Source organism: Poecilia reticulata, linkage group LG23, assembly GCF_000633615.1.
Source record: "Poecilia reticulata strain Guanapo linkage group LG23, Guppy_female_1.0+MT, whole genome shotgun sequence".
Lineage (NCBI taxonomy): Eukaryota > Metazoa > Chordata > Actinopteri > Cyprinodontiformes > Poeciliidae > Poecilia > Poecilia reticulata.
In genome coordinates this window covers 520,673-538,029 of record NC_024353.1, presented here as the reverse complement: position 1 = coordinate 538,029, position 17,357 = coordinate 520,673, and the positions used below count along the sequence as shown (strand labels likewise).

The 17,357-nt window shown below is 37.3% G+C and overlaps 2 protein-coding genes across 3 annotated transcripts in view; one reads left to right on the top strand and one right to left on the bottom strand.

Moving 5' to 3' along the window:
• Nucleotides 1–306: 306 nt before the first annotated feature.
• ndufb2 (NADH:ubiquinone oxidoreductase subunit B2) lies at nucleotides 307–4,143 on the bottom strand. Of its 2 annotated transcripts, none has more exons than XM_008400356.2 (5): nucleotides 3,955–4,143; nucleotides 2,088–3,853; nucleotides 1,808–1,952; nucleotides 512–582; nucleotides 307–396 (listed from the first exon to the last, which is right to left on the bottom strand). In XM_008400356.2, exons 2-5 carry the CDS (start codon nucleotides 2,171–2,173, stop codon nucleotides 393–395), a joined length of 306 nt encoding a protein of 101 aa, XP_008398578.1. In that variant the 5' UTR covers nucleotides 2,174–3,853; nucleotides 3,955–4,143; the 3' UTR covers nucleotides 307–392. The 2 variants fall into 2 exon arrangements, with proteins under 2 accessions (XP_008398578.1, XP_008398577.1); XM_008400355.2 differs by having other exon boundaries at nucleotides 507–582; nucleotides 3,955–4,141.
• Nucleotides 4,144–5,952: 1,809 nt separating this feature from the next.
• The window catches only part of kmt2e (lysine (K)-specific methyltransferase 2E), a 39,229-nt gene continuing 27,824 nt past the window's right edge, over nucleotides 5,953–17,357 (top strand). The window contains exon 1 of the mRNA XM_017302688.1: nucleotides 5,953–6,410. The gene's annotated coding sequence lies outside the window, so the exon portion shown is untranslated. The remainder of the gene's footprint in view (nucleotides 6,411–17,357) is intronic.

Here is a 17,357-nt window from a genome sequence, read left to right as displayed (position 1 = left end):
TCGTACTGGAGTCTTTAACCCTTTCCAGACTTTGTTTCTTGCTAGTTTTGTTTTGTTTTTAGCCTACTTCATGTTGTCAGACAGGCTCAATTAAAGTAAAAATCTTAACTCAAATGTATAATTTCAAGAGAGGCAAGAATTTCTATAATATTTTGAAAATATTCCATCTATTTTCTAAAGTCTCCTTTAGTGGTTTTTATAAGAACAAGAGTTAGACATCAACTCTTTAAGCCAAACATTTTTTAGTTTTGTTAATTAGTAACTTTTTTTTTCTAAAAAAAAAAAAACCTCCAAAAAACTGAAAAGTGTAACTTAAAGATAACTTTATTATATGTACAACGACGACTTCAGAACATCTGCAGGATTTCTCGCAAAACTGCTTCAGTTTGTTGTCATCTGCAAAAGAAATACGCTTGTTTAGAAACGGTGGAAAGGATATTTACTTTAAAATAAGTGAAAGGAGTTCCTGAACCAAACTGAGGTTTATTTAAAATGAAGAGGAGCACCTTACTCCTCGTCATCCGGCGGGATGCCGAGCTCCTCGTCTGTCCACCTGGAGGCGTCAGGCCAGGGGAAGTGACCCTGTAAAGAAAGGTAAGAATCGTCTTGATTCATCTGCCTGAGCTTTTCACAACCGCTTCATTAGATAATGTTTTTTTTTTTTAGGCAAACCACTTTGGTGATAATGAGACAAAACAATTATGAGTCCAACTCATTTTCACATTGGGCCATCAAGATCATGAATTAAATGGCTGATTGTGTCAGAACCTATTGATTAAACTCACTAAACTGTTAATTCTAAATATTTGTATTTGAAAAATACATATTTAAATAAAAAAAAAATACATTTTTTCACACTTAGTCCCTCCAGATTTTCATAATTTAATTTATTACAATAAAAATCAGATTGTTGTGAAGCTAATTTAGAAATATTTGCAAGAAACTGGGCATCTATTAATGACAGTAGATGTGATGATATGAAGTAGTTTTTGAAAACAAGAAAAAAACTAATAATTTGACATTTTAGTGAAGTTGAGGTAGAACAGGCATAGAAGAAAAATACTGCCACCTGCAGGTTGGAGTTAGCATTACTTAAACTCAATGCTTTTGACAATTTGAGGAAAATTCAAAATAAATTCACAAATATGGTTATGTGTAAAAAGTGCTGGGATTTATTTTATTTTATTTTTTTACTTTCCATGAAAAACTAGCAGGGCTAATTGATGTAATTTAGCAGTATGCAGGTAACAGCAGCTTGGATTTGATTGATAAAATATTTATGCATCCCTCTGGAGTAAATAAGGCCGGATTTGGCCCCCAAACCTTCAGCTCGACAGAAGTTAACATCTTGTTATATTTGACATCATTAAATAAGTTCAATACATGTGATTTAGAGCCTTTAGCTGCAAAATCTCAATCATTTATGCAACATCCCCTTTTCTTTCATGCAGGCATGGAGCCGCTGACTTAATCTGGATTAAACAGAAGTGAAAATAATTGATAATCATTTTAATTGTGTTTCTTGATCAGTTGTTTTTAAGACTAGTTGTGGGTTTAGAAAGTGTTTCACGGCGATGTTTTCCCGTAAGGAGTTAGGATTAGGGTTACTGATGAAAGATAATGATGATATTAACAGTGCAGGAAGAGGCAATAGCGAACAGGACTAATATAAAACCTCCACCCAAAAATAACAGAAAAAAATATATAACCCTTCATCAGTTTACCATAAATTTATTTAAAAAAAAATCACATAAAAAAACAAACCATTAAGATGTCAGTTATGATTAAATGATTCTGCCTCACGTACCAGGATCGCATCTGGGTCGTGCCAGCAGTGCCAGAGGATCCAGAACCACATAGCCCCGCTGAGGAACTCCGACTCGAACTTTTGCTTCTTGGTTAACTGCGGATACTGTCTGTACTGCGGCTCAATGTGCGGTCCGCCGCTGGCCCTGCAACCGAAAAACAGGCGTTAAACGTCCGCAATCAACCAGGCTGCGCCAAAATACTGTTTATGTTCCTCCTGCGGATTTATGCTAACATATTCGGGTAATTCTGCGGCTAGGCGAATGTTGTAGCTAGCTTACTTTCTGCTGGTTATCCGTCCTGGGCCGGGCCTAAGCAGCCCGGTTCCGGCCCGCAGGACTCCGATCGCCCTTCCAAAGGAAGACATGATCGATAATAGATTAAAACCCCGTCCAGGAAGGGGTTTGATGTGGACTAAATGCTCCCGAAGTCACCTTCCCTGTCTGGTCAATAAACGACCTCAGAACAACGTCAGCTCCGATTGGACAGGAATTGACGTCACCGTTTGTGGATTCGGTTAACACAGCGCCCTCTGTCGGTCAACAGGGGAAAAACAGCTTTTGCTGTAAAAAAAAACAACTTATTTTTCACAACGTTGGGATAAAAATATAATGCCTTCGATGGCGTATTGGGGCCACTGCAGATTGAAAAGAAGGATTAGTAAGAGCTTTTGTCCTAGTAAATTTTCAACTTTTCAAACTCAGAAATATCCGTTTTTTGTTGCGGAAAGATTCATCTCAAAATTTGAGTTTTTTTCTAGCTAATTGTCAACCTTTCAACCTAAAAAAAACCCTCCCATGTTTATTGTAGAAAATCTGAGATTAACCTCAAAATTTCTTAATTATTTTGGCAAAAGTTTACTCCTCTTTATGCTGTCTTAAAAACCTAATGGTGGAGAATGTTTGGATGAAACAAACCTGTATAACTGGGTCTAACTTCATAAAGGGCCTACTTAATGATCAATCTACTGTAAGTTGCATAAGTAAAAATAATTTTGTTAGGGCCCACATCTTCCTAAATTCAGTCCTGGGTACCGGAGTAATAAACCCAGCATTCCTGAAATCTATTCTGTCTAATTGAGTCACTAATTGTTCAAAATAAATTGTTGACATCACCTTATTTAAGGTTATTCTTGTTGTTGTCTTATTATACAAATGTGAGTAAAATGGCTTATTCCATTTGAAGTGACCTCAGATGCTGAGATTAAACTGAAAAATTAGAAACTACACCTCCATCAAGGAGCAGTCAAAATAAAATAAAAAACTATTATTTTCCCTGTTTAAAGAGGATATGGACTGGAAATTTTAATTAAATCATAGATGTCATTTTAAAATTATACCTAATTTAAGATTTTCATTGCCAACATTATCAGTAATCACTTATCTTATCCGCTAGATGGGGCTAAAGTTAAACTAATATTTTAAAGTGAATATGGTGTCTGTTCTGTATGTTCCAACTATCTTTGACATCGTTAAGGGAAAAATTTGGTGTTTGTGTAACATAAATCTGGAACTGCTGGGATGATTTAATGTTTGCTGTCGTGTGTTGGACTTTCCCCAAATCAGAGAAAATATTCATCTTCTCCACCAGCACAGCTTAGGAAAAAAAACCCCTAAAAAGCCAAGTCATAAAGTCAAGATCAACCTCTCGGTCTGAGGTCTTTCGTTTAAGAACAATCCAGCACGAAAACAGGAAATAACATTGTTTCGAGAACGCGCACGGCGCCGCCGCCCTAATTGGGGGGAAAAAAAAAAAATCGACGCCATCTTGTTTTAGGTCGAGATCCATCTTCACCAAATAAAAAGAAGGCTACATCTCATGATTTGACAGCTATCTCGTATATTTTGTGTAGACACAACACGTTACCGACATAGCTGTTTTAAAAGGTAATTCATATGAATGCTTTGTTCCTAAACGGACATTAATGTGACATTGTTACCTAATGGCGCCTGGCCGTTAGTGCTCTCCGGTTGCGCCCCTCTCCCCTCTCAGCTCAGAGCCCGCCCACAAATACTAACTGCATGATGTCATCATAAACCAACCATTTCTAAAAAAAAAAAAAAAAAAAAAAAAGACAGTTTTCATCACTTGCTTTCTTTCTTTCCTTCCTTCTTTTTTTAAGGGACTACCACAATGCCCATATCCCACCATCAAGTCTTAACGTGAAGAAATCGAAATCATCTTCAAAAGAAGAAATAAGATGGCGATCGGAAAAAAAATGCGTTCTTCTTTCCATGTAATTCGACCTGTGATGTCTGTGTCCTCAACGGCCGCACATTTCCGACTTTTAAACCGGAGCAGGACGGACCGAGCCTTTTATACTGCTGCCGTCGTCCTCAAAGTTTGCGCGAGCACCAGCAGTTGCTGCTGTCTCGCAAAAAGGCGCATGCGCCAGTGGGTGCAGTTCAGGGTGGGGGAGGGTCGACGAATGGAAAGGATGAGGACATCCTCCCTGCACATATGATGTCAAAGGGATTTCTACATACACACTACTAGTTTAGAGAGGTGCCCTGTGATTTTATTTTATGAAACCTTACTTTAAGTAATACATTAAGTAATAGGTACGGGTCGTACACATTTACGCTGAATTTAGCTGAATAAATGTATTTAATTTTAGATTTCTGATCATGCAGTGGACGTCAGACTATACACACCCCTTTAAAAGGCCAAATTTTGTGATGTAAAAAATGAGAATTTACTTTTTTTTTTCCCCCACACAGTTCAACTGAAAAAACAAATTAAGCTCTTAGTAGGAAAACAATATCTAGCCACCTATCTATGTAAACTTACTTCAAGTCTAGCATTCTCTTTTTATCAACAACTCCATGTGGATTTATTGAATGGTTTCTTATGATTTTTTTCTTGTGGAGTCTATCTATTTGTTCGCAATTTAATTTTATCCCATAAAACACTGCTCTTGTGTAAGGAGGTTACGTAACAGCTTAGCCTTCTGCTGAGTTGTTATGGATTTGGGTGATCCTTTACAAGCCTGCTACTACTAGATTCAAATCCTAGTATTGTTTGATAAAAAAAAATTACTGCAATAAATACTGTAAAAATATATTATGTATAATATAGAACAGGTAAAATGTGTGAAAAGAGCAATAGTAGGAATGGATGTCAAATTTAGAAGAATTAATACCTTATTTTGTCTTTTTTATTTATTTATGCTGTAGAGAGAGAATCATACATTCACATGTATATCACATTTTTATTTATGAACTTATAAGGTGAATCTTCACTAAAACCAAGTTCTCCAGAAAACTGCATGATTTTGTTTTATTATTCTTTTCTTTCCATCCTTGCAGGGGAAATAGGAAGCAGGAGAGGAAGCAGTTAATTGGTTTAAACAAAACCTCCTGATAAAAACATTCAGACAGCTGACTTCACTTTCAAAAGATTATCACTTGGATAATGACTGTTTAAAAACAGCACAAAGTACTCTGGAATCAAGGATTTAAGCCATCAAAAACCATATGTTTAAAGTGAAAAATGCTAACTATTTTTACATTTAGTTTTTTATTACATCCTAGTGTATTTTGTTGTTATAAAAATCACATTTTAATGATGGAATAAATGGACCACAATTCAATGCTATGGAAGCTATGCTAAAACGGAAATTAATCTAAAATGTAAACCATGGTTAAGATAAAAGAGAAATTATGCTGAAGTTGTACTAAAATGGAAGTTACTCTAAAATTAAACTTGCGCTAAAGTGAAAGTTATGCTAAAACTGAAGTCATGCTGAACGGGAAGTTATGTTGTAATGCAAGTCATATTAAAGGTGCTAGCATGACATGCGTTGTGGCTTTTGGTGTTGTGTTGTGGCTTCTTGTTATTGTGTTATGGGTTTTGCATTTTGTTTACCCATCTAAATCACCATATTATTCCACTTTAATCTAGGAAAAAAGTTTATTCTCATCATTTGTTTTTCAAACATTTTGACATAATTGACAGTTTTTGCTTCAATTTTCTAAACTGGGGAACAACGTTATAAAAGGCAAGGTAACATGGGTAAACAGTACAAATATAATTTACTCAGCAGCTCTATTTATCTAAATGAATACAGATTGAACGTTTTTATAATAATAATTTGACGTGGTGTAGCTGAACAGAAAGACACCCTGGAGATTTTTTTGAAGACTCGCTCTCGTGAACGCGCAAGGAGACCGATCACGGCGCCCCTGTCAAACGGGGAGTGTAGCCCCGCAGAATGTGGAGGCGGAGCCCGTTCGTGGGGGAGGCGGAGTCTCGGGAGTCCTGGCAGGGCCGCCATTTTTTGCACAGGGAAAAGAGACTGGTTTTGAAGGGATCTAATTTCTAAAAGTCGCCGTTGACTGGGGCTCTAAGGCTTTTTCTAACGGTTTCGAGTCCATTTTTCGCTACATTTGAGGAGCCCCAACGTAAAACAACTGGCGCGCATTTTCTTCAGAAACAGGAAAAGGAACCTTGAGAGAACACGTCTGAATACAAACATTTTAAACCTAGGCTAGGAATCCGCAGTGTGTGTACTGAAGTATTGTTTTGGTTGTGGAAGCTGCGACTGGGGTCTCACCCAGGTCCCCATATTCGCTATTCAAAGCCTCCAGAGTGGACTTAAAAAGGTAAGTTAACTGTATTATGTGGCGATTATAGATTAAGGTTAAATGAAGCCTGAACGTGTATTGTTGTCTATAGTTAGCTAGCATGGTGTTACCTGCTAACATATCAGCTGAGAGTAGCCTGCAAACTTGCTCTTGAACCTTAGTAAATCAGAGTATCTAAGCGCTAAGTTTATTTCGCTTGTTTTATGGTGAGCAAACCTTTAAAACTCTTACAAAAGACCATCAATTTCTACTAAAATCATGAAGTTGTCAAGCCAACTGACCACTTGCTAACTAGCGCATGCTACCATCTCAAATTAGCTTGACACAAACCGAATAAGGCTTTGACTTCTCGTTTATAGCGTAGCAATGCATTACACCACCCGCAAAAAAGAATAAATATTATGTAGAAGTCATAAAAGGATTACAATGACAAGCGTTTGCAAAGTTAGAGCAGGGTTAATACTAATTTGGAGTAACGTAACATGAAAACGCTACATTACATTGAAATGTCCACAATCAAAACTCTCCATTGAGAACATTAACACTTCTCAATGTCTGTTGGAAAACCCATCGTATGCTTTCCGATCAGCGGCCACACATGAACAGATGTGAAGTGGGAGTCACTCGGGTGTTTTAGTTTGACATGCTGACACTGCGGGCCATATTGCGCACAGTTTTATTCGCTTTTGTGTACATACATTAAATATGGGCAATGCGAGAGTCTATAACCCCAGTGACCGACCGCGTTTTGGTGGAAATCTGCATGCTAAATTAACCAGCTGGATTTTCGTCTGTCATATTTGCAAATAACCCAATCTCATTACATCTAACCTCCGATCGTAACCTTCATTTGATTTTAATTGCACAGAATTAGATTACCTCAATGCAGATTATTTATTTTATATAGAGAGCAATCTTGCAGCCATATTGTGATCCCTTACACTAGAGTGCAACACCCTTTATTACCATGCCGTTATATTGCTCTACATTTGATAAAAACCTGTCAACAAACGCGCCTGCTCGTTTTATTATGTTACAAACGTAGTATTGGTATTTAAAGAACTAACTAAGCGCTGCTTTTAGGAGTTGCCTCGCCTTACAGTATCATTTCCGTTCAGAAAAAACTACACAAAACCACCGCTCAAATCCGGAGAACAATGAGCCTTTAGATAAACCGATATGTTTAGTTTATGTCCCAGGCAACTTAGAGCAAAGCCAGTTGTTGAAATACCTTAAATGCTCGGGGTTGCATTACAGTCCCTCCTTAGTTTCGGATTCATAGCCGAAGCAGGATAAATACAACCTCAAGCAGACGCATTATAGAAAACTGACATTTTGCTACTTTGGAGCTCAGATTGAGGTTTTAGTGACTTATTTTAGAGTTGGTGTGTGTTGGGATCAAACGCTGCAGCCATGGGGGAGGGGATATTCCATTTAGGTTCTCAATAAGCGTCTCTCTTAGTCATCCTGTGCCCTGCCGCTTCTTTCCTGCACGCCCTGGCACTGATTACCGCATATAATGTTCAGTCGGCTTTGGTAGCCTGCTTGCTGATGTCGTCGGTCTTTCCTGTCTCTGACGACCCAAGCATTAATCCACTTCTGTCTACGCATTATGCCGTTAGCTTCCGTTAGCTCGGTTGTTGCGTTATGGCCGTAACGACCAAATATTTCCGTTTTTACCTCGACATTCTTTTCGTTTAATCGACTAGAAAAATACTTTTTTTTTGTTGTTGCTTTGGTCGCCGTTGTACCGACAGAAAAACCGTTAAACATCAGATTTCAAGAGGCTAAATCATATAGTACTAATAATAATGCTGGGCCTTGCGGTAACTGGCCGGGCGTTTCGACGGATTCACAACAGCTCTAGGCGGTTAACAACACAGAAACTGTACCGAGAGAGTGACACTTGGAGCAGAGTGTGTGAGAGTTGATTGAACGCATTCTTGGGGGGATTTTTCTTCCCACGGCGAGGCTCCCCTGGCTACACGCCGTCCTGAGAAAAGCGCTCTGAAAATGGCGACATGCACCAGGGTGTTGTGGTAACATAATAGCAACGTTGTACCCTCTCCACACCCCTATCGGCAGGACTGACTGCAGCGCCGACACACTCGCAGAAAGGCAACTGCACAACACATGATTATTTATTTCAGTTCAGGATAAAATAACGTGGAAAAGACACTAAATCCATCTCAAGCCAAATTGCTAAACACGCCGCGTCATTTTTGTGAGCTATTCCTGTAATATGTTTTTAGTTGGTTGATATTGTAGGGAAAAGCATCTGTCAGGAATAATCCATAATAATTACTGCTAAGCAATCAGTTGCGGTTTGTTTTCTTCATTAAGCTGCTTGTCATCTTCTGTAGAGTAAGATGACTTCACATGATGTCTTACTTAAGCCCTTGTTTGAATAAAGATCTCCTGTGATCAGTAATCCGATATGTTTAATATGCAGGCGTCTTATCTGCTAAATTTTGTGTGTGCATTTGCAAATAAATTAATACCTTTACATATTTCCTGTAGTAATGTTTCATTTTCTCTGCTGCTGTCGCTCACAACCATGTATATTCAGGGACTGGAGAGCTTTTTTTTTATAGTTTATAAAGTCTGCTTATTGAATTAAATATATGAATCGCTAAAAGCTATAGGTTACAACTGAGAATATCTATTTTATTTGGGATAAGATGTACTTTATTGATCCCAGAATTGAGAAATTATTGGGTGACAGCAGCGTGACATACAGGAAACGGATAAGATGCTCAAATTAAAATATAATTTTCAAGTAGAAAAATATTGTATATAAAATGTTTTTGCATATTTTGTGCAAATGAAGATACGTATAAATAGATATGTTTTTGTAAAAAGCCATATTTTGTCTCACTTTGGCCAATGCCTGCCTGTGATGATTAGAAATCAAGTTGGAGTTTGTAAACGTACATTTATACGTACGTTTAAATGTACGTATAAATGTACGTACATTTGGCTGTGAAATGAGATTTCACAGCCACTCTGTGAAATCTCATTTACACACCGTAATAAAAAACTCAGTGGAGTTTCAGGCTGCCTGTTCACCTGTTCGACTTCCTCTATATGCAGCCAGCGATTATTTGAATAATCAGTTATTCAAACGAGTAATCGAATAAAAATAATTTGCCACATTCTGCAGATTTTTAATTTCACCAGATTTAGATTATATACAATATTAGAAATGCATAAAAATACAAATGAACATAATTCTGTTCCTTTTTAAATGAGAATCTAAATGTTATATTTCCCAAAATGCAATGGTGGATCACTCCTTCAGTGAACACTTCATTATTTGTAGATTAATAAGTTTTTGCATTAAGCGATTAATAATTAGATAAGCAAAAGTTGCTTACATAATTTGAACCAGGTGAAGCTAAAGCTGTGCCACTCTAGGAGTTCAGGGTAGAACATACTTACTTAGTTTTTAATCTTGAATGCAAAATTTTTATATTTGTCCAGTTTTTGCTTAATTACTGCACTTTCTTTCACCAAATTGAATTTTTTTTTTTATCTGTATAGGGCACTTAATGATTAATCGATTGCTAAATTAGTTGACGATTATTTCAATAACCGATTAATCACGATTAATCGTTTCAACCTTAATACCTGGACATTGAGGCCTCAGCATTAAACACAATCCGGTTTTCAGATGTAACCAACCCGTTTATGCTTTTCAACATAAGTTGTCAACAGTATGTCTGACACAGAAGCAGGAACAACTAAAAGCGTAATAAGCAGCGAAGCCAGAGTCGGTTTCAAGTCATTTAATGGAGTTAAGTGGTTGCTGCTTAGTGTCTGATGATACTCTGACCTCTAACACGCAGCGTCCCTAAACATTTCTCTCTCTGTTTGAAGACTCGCTGCTCCTTTTGGTTTATGGCAGCACAGGTAGTGATGAGTACCTGGATTAAAGTGAGCCTGATGGCCATGTGCATGATGCCGTGTGTGTGTGTGTGTGTGTGTGTGTGTGTGTGTGTTTTGTTTGTTGTGTTAACAAAGATGGAGAGCGGAGGCGTGGTGCCTCTCTTGTCATAGCGACAGAGCGGGTGGTGTGGATTCATGGCAGTCTCAGATGACACAGCCTCCTTTAAGCTTAGCTGCACTCTAAGAAGCTCAAAGTATCAAAAAGCCGGCCTGTAAGCAGGAAGCTGCTCCTCTTCCTCTTCCTCTTCTTCTTTTTGCTTTTCTTTACCTTTAATTGATTGGAGAAAAAGATGGAGAAGAAATGAGACGAAGATGGCATCTGGTTCTTTATTGACTTATTGATGAAACCGATAAATGCAACCCGAAAGCTTTTATGCTTCGTTAACTAACGCAGATGATGAACCAGGGGTGTCCAAAGTGTGGCTCGGGGGCCATCTGTGGCCCTCCGGAGGATTTTTGGCGGCCCCCTGACCTCAGTTCTATTGGTTGATTCAGATGTACACTTTTTCATCTTTTAAGACATTTTCTTTATCAAATAGCATCTTAAAGAGACAAAAAGTAAGAAAAAAGATGCAATAAAATAGTAAAGTTTATTGTTTTATTGCTGTTTTTAATTTTGTTTTTGTTTGTTGTAAACAAGATCTTGAATCTCAATGAGACAACCTGTATAAAGGTCAAATACAAATAAAATAAAATTTACTGTTGAAAAATAAATTAACTACAAGGGTGTAGTAGGGCCATTCTAATTAAATGAAATATAATTAAAGAAATAAAGTAAAGTAATAGAACTACAAGAATAGTCATAACATTTATTGTCTTAGTTTTATGACTTTGTTCTCATTTTTTTAAAAATGTACTTAGCCCTAATACTCTAGTCTTTTTGCGTGACCCCTAAATTTTGAAGTAACCACAATTATTAACCTGCTTTTACTCAAAAGCAAATCTTGCTGCCCAAATAAAAACAAAAAAAGAAATATCAGTGCCCCAAGAATATAAATACCAATGCAATCTAGCAAGAGCTTTATGTTTTGTATCTACTGTTTTCTACAAAAATCTATTCAAACATTTGTAAATTTCAATTAAATTGACATTTTTTAGTTTGTTTTTGCACACATAAATTAAAAAAAAGGCATAAAAGTTTGTTTTCAGCTCAACCATTTCACCCCACCACTGCAGTAAATGCTTCTCTCTGAAACAGTAACGCCTTTCTGTGTGTGTAGACTCCCCTCACCATGTGGGACTAACCCGGGTCGCCGTTTCCCCGGTCTCTGGTGGTCTCACATGTGTGGTGCCCAGACCCCAGAGACCCGCAGAGTCACATGGCCTCCCAGCTGGGAAGAGGAGCCGGGGCTCAGGTGACCTGTTGTTGTGCTTCTAGCTGGGCCGTAACAGATCCCTCCTTTTTAAACTAGCTAGCAGGTGGCTTTTTTTTTTTTTTTTAAACCTTCCTGTTGCTGCAGTGACGTTTCACTGGCATTGAGAAAAAAAAAAGAAAGAAAGAAAGAAAGTGTCAGCCTTGGTGATGTAACACTGCAGTCCAGGCGTAAAAATTGATCAGGAATCACTGTTGTAATGTATCCTGAGTGGCTGTTGCTGTTGTTTTCCCCTCCCCTCTTCCATGCACACATAGCTCAGATCTTAGCTAGCGGTGCTGTGCATTCTCCAAATGCTGGAGCCCGGCACTGGCTCCATGTTGTCCTCTAATGACAACAGCGCTCTAAATCGAGTCAACAAAGACTTATAACAGCTCACAGGTGCATTTAATACGATTATATTTGATGTAACGCGCAATACTCAGTTTTAAAAGGTTCAGAGGCGGGTAGAGTAGCCAGAAATTGCACTGAACTAAGAGTAGAGATACTAAAGCATATTTTTACTCGAGTAGAAATAAAAGTTACTATCCAGACTCAAGTAAGAGTAAACGAGTATTTGGTAAAAGTCTACTCAAGTACTGAGTAACTGATCAAATGATCAATTATTTAATATTTAAAAATTACATCATCAGATGAACCTAAATATAAAGTTAAGTAGAAACATTTAGGGGTGCACCGATGCAAAATTTTGGGTCGATATTATTATAGCCAATAACCAATATTTACCAATATTTTATGTATTTTACTGCCGTTTCGATACATTTGAGGGAAAAAATACCAGAAACAGATTAAAATAAATGTTAGTTGTTCATATTGGCCCAGTTTTAATTAGCTGACCAATATTGATATATTAAAATCACTAATATGATTCGATACCAATGTTGGTTCCGATATATTGTACATCTCTAGAAATCATTGTCAGTCAGAAACCGACCCAACGAGAAGTATTCTATTTTAAATAACTTCCTTAGGGCTCAAAATTACAAAATATTTTGTCATAGTATTGGGGCCATGGCTCACAAAATTTTAAAAATAAATAGAACTGAGGATAAAATCAGAATAATACAAGAACAAAGGTGAAATATTGTGATTTAGATACTGGTAATATGACATTATTCTGCTAATATTGACGTTATTTTCAAAATATTATGATTTTATTCGCATTATTTTGACTCTATCTTACAGCTACAACTTAAATGTATTTTTGAAGAGAATTTCATAACGTAGAACACAAAGTAATGCTTCATAAACATAATACACAGTTCTAATACACAGGACAGAGTTGATTACTAAAGTAAAATAACAATAAACTGCTAAATATCTTCTTTTTTTTTACTTGTTTCTGCTCCAGTAGCTTGCTGCCATCAGCGGATGAATGTGTGCATGAATGAGTGAATGTGGATTAAAGCGCTTTGGGGTCCTCTGGACTTGATAAAACGCTACACAAGCATCAATAAAATGATAGACGCGTTTTAGCTCCTTTAACTAAAGCTAACTTTAGTTAAAGTTAGCTTAGCGGCCATAATCTAGTACATAACTGATGCACAGAAACTAAAAAACACTTCTAAAGTTCACAGAAATAACCTTATACAAGGTATTTAATAAACTAAATTAATAAGATATGGTTAAAAATCTGATTTTTAGCATGTTTCTCAATGTAATTTACATGATAAACATAAAAATATCTTTACAGACCAGAGCTGTGATAAACGGCTTGTAAAAACATTTAAACTCCTTCTGCTTCACTATTTGTTTAATTTATAGTGCCTTAATACGAAGCCTCTTATTTCAAACTCTTGCTTCAAACGTGCAGCAACACATTTATCTTTCTCATAAAGCAGAGTTGGAGTGCAGATGGAAACCCCGGTTGCCGTGGGCAACCCTGATTGATGAAGGCAGATGTAACGTAACGGCGAAAAAGAAGGCCAGACCTTGATCAGCTTCACTCGACTTAACAAATTTAATCATTAATTCACACACGGAAAAGAAGAAAGAATCTGGCATAAAACTGTCACTTTCATACGGAAGAGGATTAGAGCCACTGGGGGAAAAAAAATAAAAATAATCCTGACTTTTTTTCTCTGTCTCAGAATTCCGACTTTTTTAATCTTCTAAAATCAAAAGTCAGAATTCTGAGAAAAATGTAAATTATTTTTCTTAACGGCACTAATCTTCTTCCATACTTTCTCAAGAATTACAAAAAAATTTTCATGGTAGTATATATTATATTAGCAGGTTGCAAACAATATAATTTCCCTCATTATTAACTCAAAGTGTGACCTTTCTTTTCTTATAAAGTGTTTTAAATTGATTTATAGTGAAGCAATTTTTCAACTCCTCCAAAAATTTTATCCGATTAATCATCAGATTATAAGAATATTAAAATAATCTTTAGTTGCGTCCCTACGTTAAAGTTTAAATAAAATATGTATTTTAACAATAAAAAGAAATAGAATTACTTATTAGCATCTTTTTAATGTGTATCTAATATATGAAATAAGCTTAAGTGGTTAAATAAGAAATACATGCCATTTTCTTATTAGATTAATTATCAGAATAATCAATTACTTAAATAATCGTTAATCGCAGCCCTAATTTGAAAGTTTGATGAAAATATTTGTTCTTAATTAAGAAGGAATTGAATTAGTTGTTTGCATTTTTTTATGTATTTCTAATAAGTTAAAGTGGCCATTTTGTTTTATCCAATTAATCGTTGGAATAATCAATTAATCAGTTACTAAAAATAATTATTTGCAACCCTAACTTGAAGGTTTAAAGAAAAAAAAGTTCTTAATTAGAAAGGAGTTGAATTACTTATTTCCCATGTATAAAATAACCTTAAGTGGCCATTTTGTTTTATCCTATTAATTTATGGAATAATCAATTAATTGATTACTAAGATAATCATTAGTTGCAGCCCAAATTTAAAGTGTATATTTAGATATTTTTAGATTTTATTGTAATCTGATTTTGGTCCAGATTTGTCCCAAATGGAAAGGTTGCGGTGCCGGTACGGGGGGAGTAGCGGTCCAGTCCGCCATCCGGAGTCGTCCCCGGTTTCGCCTGCGCAGCTTCACCTCCCCCTCCGCCTAATCGACGAGCTCTGGTGATTTCCAAAGCTCCCCAATTCATTTAGCGAGCAAATGAAAACAGAAAGGTGGACGAGCGTGTGGACCACTTCCATCTTGTTGCTGCTTTTACAAATGGTTTGTTTCTTTGTTTTCCTGTTTTAGCCGCCCTCTTACGCCTGTTCGCTCCCCTCCGCCTCCCCATAACACAGGCGGATTTAGCCGAAGGTGGCTTTAAAAGGTCCCTGTTGCAACTGTCTGCGACACTCCCCTTCCCCTCTGCTCTGCATTACTGTTTCAGGTTTATTTAGGAAGTGCAGAGAGGAGGGAGAGGAATCCGTCTGGGCGGGGTGACCAGGCGGAGGAGGGGGCTCTCTGCCTTTTTTCCCCACTCTGGCTGCATTTCTCTGAGGTGATGGGCAGCTCTCCTAGAGGAAGTGGGAGGAGCAGACGCAGTTGGGCTCAGATTTACTCAGGAATGTGGCTGCTCTGTACTTTGTTTTTCTTTTTGTCAGTCAGGCTCTGTTTGTGCTTTGCTTTAAAAGCCTCGCGCACCGAAGAATGTTTGAGAGGTTCCAGGCTCAACTTTCTGTGCAGACTTTTGCAGAAAAGAAACACAAACAAGCCGACGCGAGGCAAATAAACATCGTCAACAATATGATAATCGTATCTGTTATTTTGCTTTATGTAAACATCTGAGCCCAAATAAAAACACAGGAATGGAAATACGACGACGCTCTGGAAACGTGTGTGATTTCATTTAGTGGTCTGGAAAAAGAGAACAGACTGGATAATATTAATATTTCCAGAGATGGAAATACGTTACGGTGGAAGTACATTTTTGGAAAAATGATCCGACTCAGTTGGACTGTGAGTCTGACATTTATATTTCTAATAACTGCACAGTATCTTAGCGGTAGTCTTTTTATCACTTTAATAACATTTTTTGTGTGAACCTTTATGCCTGATGCAGTCGAGACTATAAAGGCTGCTTCAATTTGATTTTATTCTTCTGTGTTTTAAATTCTCCATCAGCTCAACCATCCAAATATCTTATGTGTCTATCAGTACATCCATTTATTTAGCTTTCTGTCCATCTTTCCATCCAACTCTTGTTGCTGGTTCTGTTTTCAAGGCCCAGATAATGATAAATAAACTCAAACACTGGAGATGTATCTCTAAAAAAGTAATAATGTGACATTTTAACCTAGAAACTATAGTGGAGAAAGTGTCTGTTTATTGTATATTTCTGTCTGTACTTGCATAAATAGTTATTTCTGAGTTTGTTTCACCCTTATTTTTACAGAAACACCCCACATACCCACGTTATCGGTCGCCGCAGCTAATGATTAATCAAATCATTAATTCTTCTCACGATTAATTGATTAATCGTACAAAAAAATTGCCATATTTTGCAGATTTTTCATTTAACCACGTCGCCCTTTTTAAACACTATTAAAAATGCATAAAAATACAAATGAGTAAGTAACTTAATTCCTGTTTTAAATAAAATAAACATGTTACTGTCTGAAATGTAATTACAGCATTCCTTTAGTAAATGCTTGATCAGTTGTAGCGAACGATGCATCTGCAGATAAAAAAAAAAAAGGTACTTCTAACATCAACATGTGGAACGTTCAGCCCTTCTTCTTGACTTGGCGTCTGTACAGTGCAGGAATAATCTGATGGATATCTTCTGGATTAACTGATTAATAATTAAATGGCTAAATTTTACTGAATTTGAACTGGATGAAGCTAAAATGCCTCTTTAGGTTATAGCTGTTGTTTCAGAAACAACTTCAGTTAACGATTAATCGACTACCGAATTAATCGACAATTATTCCAGTTAGCGGGCTGCACAGTGGCGCAGTTGGTAGAGCTGTTGCCTTGCAGCAAGAAGGTTCTGGGTTCGATTCCCGGCCCCGGTCTTTCTGCATGGAGTTTGCATGTTCTCCCTGTGCATGTGTGGGTTTTCTCCAGGTACTCCGGTTTCCTCCCACAGTCCAAAGACATGACTGTCAGGTTAATTGGCCTCTCCAAATTGCCCCTAGGTGTGAGTGTGTGTGTGCATGGTTGTTTGTGTCTCTGTGTTGCCCTGTGACAGACTGGTGACCTGTCCAGGGTGACCCCGCCTCTCGCCCGGAACGTTAGCTGGAGAGGCAGCAGCATCCCGACCCCATTAAGGGACAAGGGTGTAAAGAAAATGGATGGATGGATGGATATTCCAGTTAGCAATTAATCAAGATGAATTGTTTTACCCTGGTTTAGAATTGACAGCTGTCATAACTGAAACATTTCTGATTTAGAGTCGTGCTGTTCTGTTTACACCGCCTGAATATTCTCAACCTTTGCGATGACTAAAGTTTTTGATCTTTGTGTTTTTGCTTCCTCGAAAGTCACACTATGAATTCACTCTTCTTGACGTGCTTTTGTGGCATTTTTTCCCCTTACAGTGAGCGATTAGCTGCATTCCTCCCTCTCATTACCCAATAGGCATGCAGGGGCAAGTAGACGTTCGTTCCTGGTTTGTAACCCCTCTCACCCCGTGTGCATGCTCCCTGAGACGTGATCTGAGC

Excerpts from the sequence above, each read along its gene's own strand:
- ndufb2 (XM_008400356.2), bottom strand. The coding sequence starts at position 2,173 with ATGTCTTCCTTTGGAAGGGCGATCGGAGTCCTGCGGGCCGGAACCGGG. Across the intron at positions 1,953-2,087 it reads GGACGGATAACCAGCAGAAA|GGCCAGCGGCGGACCGCACA; the intron begins GTAAGCTAGCTA and ends TTTCGGTTGCAG. Across the intron at positions 583-1,807 it reads ACGACCCAGATGCGATCCTG|GGTCACTTCCCCTGGCCTGA; the intron begins GTACGTGAGGCA and ends CTTTCTTTACAG.